The following is a 14,385-nucleotide window of genomic DNA, read 5'->3' as shown; positions in this document are numbered from 1 at the left end:
GGATGCCTAAAGCACATAACGTATTGTGTAAACCACATAACATCATGCCAAACCCACATACACCATGACCAAACCACATAACATCATGACCAAACCACATCATAACGTCATGACCAAGGGCGTCGATCCGTGGTTGAAAGTGGGGGTGGGGGGACGAAATGAAAAAAAAAAAATAGAAATAGAAATAGATAGACATGTCCGTGTCAAAAGCTGTATAATTATTGTTTAAAAATGGCTATATAAAATTCAGTTGACTAACTATAATTTTTTTTTTTTGGAAATTAGGAAAAATAGTATCCTATGTATGTATAGGCCTATAATATCAAACACTAGTATATATACGTACGGGTCATAGTACCGTAATAATATATACTAAAGGAATAAATCGTTTATATTAGAAATTGTGCAGTGTAAAAACACTGGCCTAATAAGTATACACGTTTCCAATTTTAACAACGTTAAGTACATTGTTTTCACAATAAATTTAGCCTCTGATAACCACTGCACCCATGAAATTGATCTAGTGTTTCTGACTGAGATGGTTACGAAATGTATAAACAATTGCGTTTTTACTCAGTCTTGGAAAAGTGAACAGGCAAAATTCATGAGTTATGCGTAATTGTTATTCTTTCCATACACTTTTAAAAGTGGGGTTTTAGTTATAGAAGATTGGTGAAAAGTGGGGGGGGGGACAATCGATATGATGTCCCCCCCCCCATACTTTGAAAAGTAAGTGGGGGTGTCCCTCACCGATCGACGCCCATGATCATGACCATACCACATCGTCATGACGATTGCACATAATAGAGTTTTTTACTAACGGCGTTCCATAGACGTGTAAATAGCACGTCATTAATTAGGCACATAATTTATCCAAAATGAATACCATAGAATGGATTTTGATACAAATTATACTTACAGTTATGTTAGTGACAGGTATAGTATTTTGGTACCCACACAACTTAACTTTGGTCATAATTAACCATAAGTTGCTCCAATTCCAACGGTAAACGTACTAAAGGAAGTAAGACTGGGGACTTACTTACAGTCTTAGGCCTAGGCTGGGCAGATGCCGCTCTAGCCTAGGCCTTTGCTAGGGGGCTAGGTATGTACGGAAAGAATAGACTAGACTAGGTCTAGGCCTAGGCCTAGGTCCTGGCCCTAGATAGGCTAGTGGGTTAGAAGAAAAGCCGAGCAGGCCTAGGCTATGTCTTGCGTGGCTCCTCCTTATTTTATACCTAATACTACATACATGTGTAAAAAAGTTTAAATGTGAAATTAAAGTATTGCTTTATAAATTTTGCTTAGTAATTAGGCCTAGGGCCTAGGGCTAGGCCTACCTAACCTAGGCTAGTCCTAGGGCCTCTAACTAGGCCCTAATATAACATCAAAATAGTAAGTAAAAGGTGATACTGATATAGGCCTAGCCGAGTCTATAGCCTAGGCCTACCTAGGGCCTCTAGCCTAATAAATAAGAATGGTCGAACAATTAAAATTTTACAAGGCCTAGGCCCTAGCCCCAATGTAGGTGGAGGCCAGGCCCTAGGACTAGGTGTAGGCCTAGGCCTGCCTACTGAACATGGTAAAAAGGTAGCAGGTCAAAACGTCAATAAACCAAAATGGCAATAACCAAAATGACAATGACAAATACCAAACGGCATAGACCAAACAAAATGGCAAAGTAGCGAAAGATTAGCAAGCGCCACTGGGCGCAGGCCGCAGTTTATAATTTTCTGATTGAAATTGACCCAATAGGCAAATCGAATATTGCCATGGGCTCTTTTTCCCACTTTTAATGTTTATATTATTATTTTACTTCTATGACATAGATTGCTTAGCCTCATTTTTGTATTTAAAGTTTTATTTGTTTAAATGTTTTACTGCTTTTATTCCCCCCCCCCCTTCAATCTTTTTAATATTGAATTTGTATGATTATTTTTTTTAATTATTATTGTTATTGTTAATATTATTATTGATATTATTGCTACTACTGCTGCTGCTATTTAGCCTCATATTTACTGTATTTAATCATAATACATTTTCATTTTTATAATTAGTATATATTTTTGCGTTTTTTTTTCTTTTATGACATAAATTGTTTAGAATCATTTTGGTCTTGCCGATTTGACTTATTGCCATTTTGGTCTATTGCCGTTCTGGTCAAAAAAGGTTGCCGTTTTGGTCATTGCTGTTCTGGTTTATTCAATTTGTTGTAGGCCTACTTGTTTTAATTACCACCAGCATAATTTGCATGTGTGTGTACTTACCAAGTAGGAAAGGATAACATGAGTATTAAATTATAGTTTAAGCTAAATATAGTAATTTGAATCTGTTGTATTTCATATTACTGCATTGGTCATTTTGTGTAGGCCTACTTTTCAAAAAATTAATATGCATTGCATCTACACAGGTGGAAGTGAAAGAGTGAAAATGAGACTTGTACAGGAACCATCAAATTATGGGTAAGATTAATAGGATATAAATGGATATAAGTCCGAAGACTTGTCCCAGTAGACTGCGTGACAATCCCATACTGTTTTTTTAATGTGCACATGGGTAATATTGCACTACATGATATTTAACCAGTGCTTCTCATTAGTGTCAAAAATGTGATGCAGTAATGACAAAACGATCGTTATTGTTTATTTTCGGTGAATATTTCAGCCGCTTCAAATTCTTTCCTATTCTTCTTTCTTCCTATGCTGCTTCCTTATTTTCATGTGATTTAATTTATTTTACTAAATACGTATTTAAGCATAATGTTTATATTATATCAATCAATACATAATTACATATTTTCACTGAACTCAGACTCTAGAACTAGCCCATGCATATACATTGTGTCTGTATTTAACATATTCCAATCTTTGTCAATCTAAAGTCGCAGATATGTCATGGTCCTAACCCTTTATCGTCACTATTGGATAGGCTATCTTCCTAAGACTCCTACAACTGGATACCTTTTTCGAAGCAAGAAATCAAGTTGTCTTTACCCAGTACCGCTCTTATATTTGCGTGGGAAATATTTAACAGAGTTAGTTTGGTTGTACGAACATCGTAAGACGTGATGGGTGCCCAGCTTTGGGACTGTTGACCAGGATGCATTACTGTACTTACATTGTACTTTTTTTTTAATAGGTATAACCAGCAAGCAAATGATGACAGCATGAACTCATTAAAACCTCGTGTCAAAGCAGCAAACTTTTCAGGCAAGTAGACACTTTATATTTACCTTATCATGTTTGCTTTCCTTCATCATGCTTTTGGAGGGGGCATTCCTCAATCTTCACTCTTACTTGGTGCTATTTAGATCTAGGCTAATATTCTTAAACTTTGATTTAGGCAGATATTTATCCCTTATTTATACTTGTTACCTTTCTTTTCAGTTACGAAGCGCTGTAAGCGACTCTCCACAATAAGTCAAAAACATCACCCCTGAGTAAAGCTTGCATAGAAACAAACCCATGCAATGTGAGCTAACTTAACAAATGCAATAAAGCAGTAGAAAAATTAGAAAACAAACAAAACAATAAACATAAGATCGAGAAAGTTGGGAGAACTATCGAAAAAGGTGTGTTTTTAGATGGCTTCTGAACTAGACACCTAAAAGATTACAATTTCCTTTTGACAGGTCCTCCACATCTTCGACGGTTAAAAGGAAAATGTTTTAGTCTTATTCAATCATCGTAAGTAACTTTACTACCAAATTTATCAAAATATGAAAAACATGTTTTCGCATAGGTCCTTGCAAATCAAGTTAATGAACATTAATTTATGAAACATAAATTTTATTTTGATTTAGTTTGATCATGTGTAATGTTTTACAGTACAAATGTTGTTGCTTAAATTTATTTTGTAGTGGTTCAACAGACTTATACAAAGTAAATAAAGCTCTTTCATAGCCTGATAACATGCAAAAGAACAATTTTCGTACAATCATGTTTTGAAAACTAGTACTGTACAGTAAGAGAATTCTTTATGTGCGAAAGTCTGCTACCAACCTTATATTATAGTACAGTAGATTTCCTAATGCACAAAACACTACTGGCCTTTAAACCTCATTTTAAATACCTAATACCTCTTTAACATTCATAAAAAGTGCATGTAATTAACGAATAAAACATATAACTGCAAAATAATTTATATATTTTTATTCAGAATTCCTACAGTATTACTATCAAATTTAATGAGCATTGTCTGATGTGGTAATGCAATACAAATTATATTACAGATCTCTGTCAGTCAAATCACATTTGATATTAGCAAATTGTGAAGACAGATGCATGAAAAATAATAAACTATGATTTTATAGATCTATTTTTAAATTTATAATATGGAGGAGTTTTTTTATTGTAATAGTTGTAAAAAATTACTTAAAAAAAGGATACGCATGTATATATTAATATATTATTTGTAACTTACGATAAAACGAAATAGGAAAAAAAATTGTTATGATGGTTATCGTGCATGTAAATGTTCTTGGGTTGTAATTATGATATAACAATCTAAGACTTGTTTTTCAGTGAAGTATAATAATATACAGTACAACATTGTTGGGTTGTACAGTACAAGGACCCCTATGAAACAAGCTCATAGAGCTTATAGGGTTATCCTCTTGCTCTCATTTTTGTATGTTTTTATGTACTTGTTTTTTGATGTGATATTATAATGAGGGCAATAAATAATAAACAAACACTTGCTAACATTGTTTTTTTCTTTGAAGGTATAAATATGAATTCTGTCCTTTTCAAAATGTTACTCAACATGAGCAAAGTTTGAGGTGGAACCCTTATAGTGGTATTTTAGGGTAAGTGTAGGCCTTCTAATTCTTATGGTGCTATCAATAATAATCAATAATCAATTCAGCTGTACTTGTTAATTTATATTGTAAATAAATAATGAGATATCAACATTTTTTTGTTTTTTTTTAGTGTATTAACCCCTAGACCTGCATCCGGTGCCTATTGATAAATCTGATGGCATTTTTTTAAAAACCATTTTGTAATTCATGAGTTTCTTTGTTGTGACTAGCATATGGCAAGAATGGGAAATACGTAACAACTCCTTCTATGCCCTTAAGATGAGGGAAGGTGATGTTTGTGGTGAGCATGGTCGGGAAGTTACGGTAAGATGACATTATTTGTCTGTGTTCTTTTTTCACTTTAATAATTGGAAAAGTTTTTAATAATATGGGGTTTGCCATGCCAAAAACAAAAAAAATTGACTTTTTAATATATTCATTTTTACCATATTAGAAGGTTTAAAATAATAATAATAAATAATAAATTGGAGAATTTGTATAGCGCCTGTTAAAAAAATAATTTTTTGTGCCAAAGTATACTATATTGTTACATTCTTATACTATTGAATTGAACAAGAATTTAGTGGTTAATTTTTTTGCAGGTTAAGTTAGTTTGTGGAACAAAACACGAGTTGACAAGTGTTGAGGAGCCTGTTACCTGTAAATATGAAATGCAATTTAAGACGCCACTAGTTTGCCACAAACATTCACTGCTAGGTTTGTTTACTTTTTTGTATGTTCATTATGGTTTTGTTCAATCTTCTGTGTAGTTCTTACTTTTATATTTTATGAAGTACCCAATGATATCATATTTTTCTTGTGTGTTATGAAGTACCATAGGTAATAATTTGTATCGTCATTCTTATGTGTTATGAATAACCCAATAATTTTCAATTCAGTTGACCATGTAAATATAAACTATATATGACTATTCATACATTTTGTAATCTTCACCCTCTATCTTTTTAATTTAAAATGTTGAATAACCAGCACATACTAATAATTGTTTTCTCTTGATGAGTTTCCACATTGTTTTGTGGGTACAACAACATAGCTTAAATTATCTATAATGTAATTATTACATACTAAAACATACAAGATTTTCATTTAATTTTTAACATTTCCATTTAGTGTATCCAACATTATCTGTGGAATTGAGGAATCAATGGAATGAGCTAGAAGGACAATTACTTCAGGAGGATGTTACACAAAAGGTAGTCACTTACGCCAATGTTTGTTCTTACTGATCTGCTAAATCTTTATTGGTAAAAACATATTATATTGATACATGAGTTAAAAAATAATTAATAATTGTAAATACAGTAAAACGTCCATTTTACGAACATCGATTTTTTACAAATTGTCTTTTCCCTTGACGTCATCATCGACCAATTATTACTGTAAAAAAAAGTGATACAGTAATATATATATATCTCTAAATTAAAATCAAGTTTGTTGTATTTGTTTATTAATATTTGATCTTTTCTTCCATTTCTGGTATAATAATCATTATATTAATGTAAAAACCTAACCAGAACAACGAACTACCAACACAAGTGTCGTCGGATTGAACGCACATGTTTACACTAAAGAATGACTGTTTGGGGTCAGCAAATTATTATTCATCGTGAATGTTAGATATGATCACGAAATGCATGTAAACAACACATTTCGGCGATCTAACAACTAGAAAGAACACAATAAAAAGGTCCATAAAACATACATATGTTTGAATAAGAGTTAAAATAATAGTTATTTATTATTACTGTAGCTTTAATTTTAGCTTGATGGACCTTGAAATTTAGAATAATTTGGTTTTTATTGAAAGTAAATCAGCTAGGCTCTAGCGAGGTAGACCACGCTGCTGCACTGTCGGTTTGTGCTAGGCCTGGCCGCCATTTGCCTATCAGCGCTCAATGGCAGGGGATAGCTAAGCCTAGGTATTGGAAAATGACACCCCTATTTTACGAATTTTTCAATTTACAAACACCCTTTGGTACCAAGGGGTATGTAAAATGACGCCTTACTGCAGCTTTAATTTTAGCTTGATGGAGCTTGAAATTGATAACCAATTCTGGAATAAAAGCATCAGAAATTCTCTGCATGTCCTGCATTCATCCTAAATACATTCCCTGCATCATCCTAAATAGCCAAAATTAAATATGCAGGGTTCAGAGGTCAAATGTAAATGCATGTTGTGAAATGGTCTCAACTAATATCTTGTACCCTAATTTGTTAAATGTAGGGATACCAGAAGAGGTTAAATGCTATTTTCCAGGCAGCAGGGTTTGTTATGGACAGTAAAGTACATGATGCATTGAAATTAAAATAATAGTTATTTATTATTACTGTAGCTTTAATTTTAGCTTGATGGACCTTGAAATTTAGAATAATTTGGTTTTTATTGAAAGTACCAGCTAGGCTCTAGCGAGGTAGACCACGCTGCTGCACTGTCGGTTTGTGCTAGGCCTGGCCACCATTTGCCTATCAGCGCTCAATGGCAGGGGATAGCTAAGCCTAGGTATTGGAAAATGACACCCCTATTTTACGAATTTTTCAATTTACAAACACCCTTTGGTACCAAGGGGTATGTAAAATGACGCCTTACTGTAGCTTTAATTTTAGCTTGATGGAGCTTGAAATTGATAACCAATTCTGGAATAAAAGCATCAGAAATTCTCTGCATGTCCTGCATTCATCCTAAATACATTCCCTGCATCATCCTAAATAGCCAAAATTAAATATGCAGGGTTCAGAGGTCAAATGTAAATGCATGTTGTGAAATGGTCTCAACTAATATCTTGTACCCTAATTTGTTAAATGTAGGGATACCAGAAGAGGTTAAATGCTATTTTCCAGGCAGCAGGGTTTGTTATGGACAGTAAAGTACATGATGCATTGAAAATACAAAATAAAGTCGAGAATAAACGAGAGGAGCCTTCAGGTCGATTTACATCATTGGATTCTTGCAGTGAGGTATTAAAGCTCGTCTTTGTTAGGCAACAGCATAGCTCATTAGAGAGCAGCATAGCTTAATCAGCTAAACTGGTAGCCACCGTATACGCTGAACTGTGGACATCCATTGTTAACCTTGGTAACCCTTTTTTAGGTTATCCTTTGTGTTCACACCAAATAAATCCAATCTATAATGTTTTGTCTTTAAATGTGAAAAAAAAACTAAATAATGACTATATATTCAATAGTAACTATGTGTCACAAAGTATATCTTAAGCTTTGACTACACTATCAACCTGTATTTGACAAAAAAATTGTGATGTGCCCATATATGGGTACGATAATGTCAAATCACATACTATCAAATTGTAACAAAAAATTTAACATGTTCAACTCTCATTTTCCATCACATTTTATGTGACGCTTTTTTGATGAAATTTGATAGTGTAGACAAAGCTTTATTCAATGACAAAGGCAAAAACAGAATTGATGGGTTGATGGCTTAGTCCTCAGTTCCTTACTGTTAACTCACAAGGAATATAAGTTTTTAAGCATTTTTTTTCAGGCATATACTAAACTTGAAAAGGAAGTAGAGAGGTTACAAGGACTAGTGGCTAAGAATACATATGGTAAGCAAATATATTATACATTAACTATAATGTAGTCATTGCAATAAAAATTGATTTTCAAAGATCTCAATGGCAGTAAAGTAATACACAGTTCAACATAATCAGTGAACATATGCATCAATATTCATTCTGTACTGACAAAGAAATTAAATTAATTTCAATTCAATGTACCATTTATTTCACCAAATATTTACCCTGCCCCTCCCCCACCAAAAAAAAAAAATAACATTGATAGTACAATTGTGAGGGACGAGTTTAGAAGCCTAGGTTCGTCGCAGCTATTGTTAACAAAAAAATGTATATACACAGACTACAAAAATTGGTTTTAAAGATCATTCAAGTTATAAAATTTTATTACTATTTCAAAACCTTGTATGGTGCACACAACATTGGTAATCTGGCTAGGTAATGCAAGTGCTATTTTTTTTAAATGTCAGGAATGGTAGCTACTATATTGGTAGTAATGTTCCCCTAATAGAATTTTCATTCCACTGATTATTTGAGACTGGTATTGTCATCAAAGTAAACATTAACCCAAGCTTTAGACCCCTGTGAAAGGAACCAATTTTTTTATGAGGACTTTAAAATTATACAATTTAATGAACCATTGTGTCTTTTGGAAGAGTATTGTTACTATGATGTTCTGGTTTATTTCATCCTTTTATTATAGAATGATGTAAACATAAAGCTACTTAGAGCCTCCTAGCCTACTTAAAGATGTTTTTACTTTCAAATTAATTTATTATCAAGAGCACTTTCTCAATATGCCACTAAACATTGGTTTTCCTTTGGAAATTGGCACTATATAAATTTGTTTGGACATTTGAACATTGAACTTTCTAAGGCAGTTACAATAGGAACGATCCATGGCAAAACACATTTCAACACAATAGTGCTGTGCTCCATGTTAGTCACACATCTCCAACATGTAGTTGTCCTCACTTTATTACATTCACCTTCACTCGTATATTCATGTTGTAGTAGACAGCTTCATTTCCATACAAAGTTATCTACATTTTTCATTGTACACTTTTTCTTTGAATTGATTTTTTATTTTGTCTGTCTTGAATCTCTTAAACCCTGTGCAGACTATCAAATTTTGATAGTCTGCCTAAATATGGTCATTATTACATCACATCATGCCCATATATGGTCATGATGACATCACATCATGCCCATATTGTATATGGGCATACATTCGATAGTGTGGACAGAACTTCAGCCAAATTATTATGTAATACAGAAATGCATCTCTTTATTATTGCTCTTAAGATTCTATTAAATTTTCTTTAAAATGTTCTTAATTAGAATTATTAGTCTGATTTACAGTTTCATCTAAAGCTGTGTTCACATTAAATTAATTTTCGTCAAGCCACACTGAAAAAAAAAATGATCCAGTGTGAATGACCTGCATAATGTGCTGCACAGCCAAGTTATGCAAGGTGCATGGCAAGGCTAGCCATGTGGACACTACCCAGGAAGAATAACCAGGCTGTTTTTCCCGAGCAGAAAAGTCCGAGGCGGACATATAGTAGCAAGTCAGTTCCTCAGAATATGTCAGCAATTAATCTGACCACACGTGCAAAAACTTACTATATATAAACATTTAAACGAGTTCGTCTTGCTCAAAATTAATCAAATGTGAACAGGGGTTTAGATACTCTTGCTCTTCCTTGTTTCTCTTGAATACTTCTCTGCTTTTAGGCAATTCAACTGTTGCTCAGCCAACCAAGTTACCTTGAATCCGATAGGTAAAACGACATTCGCAATACATGCAGGTGCTATATTTGTTTGCATGCTATTTCAGTTATCATTGCATGACCTCTTCATAAAAGGCATCTGCATAAGGAAATGCATATATAAATTTATAGATTTTACAAAATGTTTACATTCAAAAATTGACTGCTTCCAAATTGGGACCCTGGATATTAAGATGGCCACTCGATACTGTGCTGGCTCTCATCTGAAGTCTGAGAGTGCCATTTCTGGCCATCTAGTGATGCCTTAATCATAAATGTTCTTACCTCAGCCCCAACCATGGTGGCACTGATGTGGTCTAGACCATGGGCCTCCTCTTTTTCTAATTCTTGGATCTGCCACTTATTAAGATTTAATTCAATGCAAGTTGGTAGCTTGAATGGCTCTACTTTTGCAAGTGATATTAAGAATACTGAAGCACATGGTTTTGCATACCACCCTACGACACTAACCAATTGGTGAGCAGAGTTCAGGAGGCGCGGCCTTATCTAGGTTTGTTTACAAGCGAGCAAGCACATCATTGAACGATCTCTGTGTCTGGCTGACCAACCTCATGGTTGCAAGCATATCATTGAACGATCTCTGTGTCTGGCTGACCAACCTCATGGTTTGCGTGAAAGCACACTTTTTTGATTTAATTTTTACCTTTCAAGTTGATGTCATTTTACACAGTACATTTTGATATTTCTGCAAATTTAATATGTAGCACGGTTTTCCGTATTTAGCATACCCGGGCTGAAAATAATCGGCCATGTTTTTGGTATTTGATTATGTCAAATATAACAGCACAGCCTATCGTAGCTCGCTGCCTAAAAGACTGCTTATACTTGCAACAATAACGATAAAAAGTTAAAAAGCAATTGTTCATATAGAAAATAAAAGAAATAAGAAGTTTTTACAATAAGACAATTTGATATTATCATTACTGTATTATTATTATAATAATGATAATAGTAATTATGATTGTTATTGACTATTAATAATTACATTGATTGACTGACGGTTTTTTTTAGTAATGACTACTACAGTACATGAAAATAATTTAATAATTAAAATAATTGATTTTATTACATAAGTTTTTTAACCTGTTGTGTGCTGCTTATGTTTTTAATTTTAATGTTACTTTTTATCTCCTTTTTTATGTCTTGCGACCATGTTTAATTGATGTTTTGATGTTTTTATATTGCCTACTTGCCTTATTTTTGTAAATTTCAATTTATTCTGCCTTCATTGCAAATTTTTATAGATAAAATTTAATCATAATTTGTAAATATTGCAATTTTTAATGTTTTTGATCTTTTTCTGAATGTCTGTGCTGTTTGTGAATTGTTTATTAATAATTAATCCTTTGATGTTTTTGTATTACTGTTCTGTATTTTTGTAAGTATCATTTAATTCAGTCGTCGACTGCGATTTTGATATTGAATAAAATGAAATGAAAAAAAATGATAATGATATATCATGTATAAGATAAAATATTTTGACAAATCAATTAAAATGATGTCATAATCAGGGAAAACTATAATTACAACTACTTTCTCTATGAACAATTGCTTTTTAGCTTTTTATCGTTTTCCTTATCGTTGCAAGTATAAACAGACTTTAAAGCACTGCTTACAATTGAGATTAAATTAACATGATGATTATACTTTCGGAACATTTTACAGTTGACTGTGCTTACACCATGTTCAACTATATTATTATTATTATATCTATTAATAATATTAATACATCACGCATGTTTGTTCCCTCCTTACATAACTGCATAACATATTTTTTCATGCCAAAAACCTTTCAAGAGTGAAATCATCAAGTCTTGTGTTATATACTCTACTACTGGGAGAGGGGGGACAGGCAGGGGAATGTGCCCCTGGGCCCATAATCAATGGGGCCCAGGCCACTAAGGTGAAACTATAATGAGCGATTTAAGAATATCTGAAAGGCTGTACCTAGTGTTTTCTCCAGACTTATTCCCTGGCTTACTTAACTCTGTTTGGCCTCAGGCTTCACCATTTGGGCCTTTATAGTTGAAAACATTAAGGCTATTCTCGGCGCAAGGCTCAATGGAAATTTAATTTGGACGACTCTATACTACAGTAAAATTAACTAAAACAAGTAATGAAAAATTGTCATTCATTTTTTTGTCTACCTTGTGGACTTGAACACAGACCCTGCAGCCGAGCTGCCCTGTGTATAAATTAATCGCTAATGGCCTTGCATGATGATGTCCAATCCCTTGGCATTTATTTTTAGTCAGATTTTATAGTCATACTTTACTAACCTAGGAGATGTTTATATACGATTGCTTGTTTTTGTTAGTGTTTTTGATATATTCTAATCATACTTCATACTAACAATCTGAAGGAAAAGCATTCTCCACTTTTTTAATACAATATATGACGGTTTGTGGCTGGACAAAATTAGAAACATAATATTAGCACTTGAATACAAAAACTATGCAGTCAACATGATAAATTCACATACTGTACAGCTTTTCTCTTTTAAATTGCAAAAATATAAATTAGAATTAATTTATAGAAAACGTCATAGCTTGTGGCTTTTTCAGGATGGTCGACACCTAGCTATGAAAACAAGCAATGCTTTTGTTATTGGATTGGCTGCAACTTTCTTATTAATTAAATTGCCATATTAAATATCATTGCTGGTGAATATGAGAATTTGTTGATTTTAATTGTTTTTTTCAGGGCAATTATCTTTCCATGATGGAGAACATAATGAAGAGTTTATGTATGACAACTACAACATATAAGATATGGAATGGAAGCTGTAATTATCTACTATGAAGTTTCTAAAGCAATGTTCAGATTGGATTCATTTTGGTCAAACATACCATGTATGAAAAGACGTGCAATGCAAACAACTGACTTAGCTTGCTCCTTAGTTAAACTAAGTTGTGCGCAGCATGTTTAACATTGCCCAGGAAGAATAATTGGGCGATTTTTCCCAACAGAGAAGTCCATTTTTTAAATAATGTGCTGTGTTTATACTGAACAGGACAAAAATTGTATAATGGTAAAACTTACCCAATTCAAACATAGCTTTAGAATGAACACTTTGATAGGACTTTATTTGGTTAGCAGGGTGGTGGATAACACGGTAAGGGTGGGTGGAGGGCCATGAAATTCAGCTTCAGACTGGGTGGAAAATGTCAAGGTTGTGTGGCCCTGTCCATCATAACTACATTCCTGGTTAGAAATTACCAAGTGAAGGAGAAAAAAAGGTAAGACCTGAAATGCTACACCGAATTTGTTGAATAATGGGACATACTGTAGCATGTTTATGTTCATCTGATGAACATGGTTCGCAATACCAAATGGTAGCAGTTATTGCAGTCCCAGCCCAACCTAAAGTGTTATTTAAGTTACAGATGATGCCCTATGCTGAGTGGGAAAGTGCGTTCAGGCAGACATATAGTATCTGAGGCTTGCCATTTAAAAAACCAGCATACTGTGGCTATGTTAAACTGAGTGCATGAGAATGTGTGCATGTACTGTATAATTTTACTTCCTTAACTTTTGACAATTAGTAAATCAATTCCTGTAAATGACCTATCATTTTAAAGCTTATAACATGAAGAACATGAATACTGTATGTAAATGACCTATCATTTTAAAGCTTATAACATGAACATGAATACTGTATGTAAATGACCTATCATTTTAAAGCTTATAACATGAAGAACATGAATACTGTATGTAAATGACCTATCATTTTAAAGCTTACAACATGAAGAACATGAATACTGTATTTAAATGACCTATCATTTTAAAGCTTATAACATGAAGAACATGAATACTGTATGAAAATGACCTATCATTTTAAAGCTTATAACATGAAGAACATGAATACTGTATATTGACATCAATTTAGTTGTTTTAATCACTGATGCTGGTTTTTGCACCACAATACGAATAAACATTTTGTGTTGAGTTTTATTACTAGTCATTCGGTATAATTTGTTCTTAAAGTTGAAATATATAATGGTAGAAACGGTAGTCGAATAAAGTAACAATGTTTGAAGGATTGTGTCTGCGATATGACCCCAACGTAACCTCGCATATTTAATTAATTACCGCCAGGGGAACTTTTTAAACAATTGATAAGGTACTTGTTAATTTTGTAGTGGAGTTACGATGCTTTCCATTCAATTGCTGTAAAGTTTTCTTGCAACCAAAATCAGCTCCATTCTTTAAGCCCATTATTATGAGACTTTGTTTATAG

General features: G+C 33.2%; 1 protein-coding gene across 3 annotated transcripts; it reads left to right on the top strand.

Moving 5' to 3' along the window:
- The first annotated feature begins 801 nt into the window (after positions 1-801).
- Positions 802-14,102, top strand: LOC117110150 (N-acetylglucosamine-1-phosphotransferase subunit gamma-like). Of its 3 annotated transcripts, none has more exons than XM_033252760.1 (12): positions 802-936; positions 2,411-2,462; positions 3,139-3,209; positions 3,632-3,686; positions 4,724-4,807; positions 5,032-5,125; positions 5,404-5,518; positions 5,933-6,015; positions 7,628-7,777; positions 8,322-8,385; positions 10,090-10,136; positions 12,849-14,102. In XM_033252760.1, exons 1-11 carry the CDS (start codon positions 879-881, stop codon positions 10,125-10,127), a joined length of 864 nt encoding a protein of 287 aa, XP_033108651.1. In that variant the 5' UTR covers positions 802-878; the 3' UTR covers positions 10,128-10,136; positions 12,849-14,102. The 3 variants fall into 3 exon arrangements, with proteins under 3 accessions (XP_033108651.1, XP_033108652.1, XP_033108650.1); XM_033252761.1 differs by having other exon boundaries at positions 10,090-10,163; XM_033252759.1 differs by lacking the exon at positions 10,090-10,136 and having other exon boundaries at positions 810-936.
- Positions 14,103-14,385: the final 283 nt, after the last annotated feature.

The sequence above is a fragment of the Anneissia japonica genome, unplaced genomic scaffold (assembly GCF_011630105.1).
Source record: "Anneissia japonica isolate Jap-2015-1 unplaced genomic scaffold, ASM1163010v1 scaffold288226_len153066_cov224, whole genome shotgun sequence".
In the NCBI taxonomy this organism is placed as follows: Eukaryota; Metazoa; Echinodermata; class Crinoidea; order Comatulida; family Comatulidae; genus Anneissia; species Anneissia japonica.
Note: the sequence above shows the minus strand (reverse complement) of the source record. Positions and strands in the feature narration are given on the sequence as shown.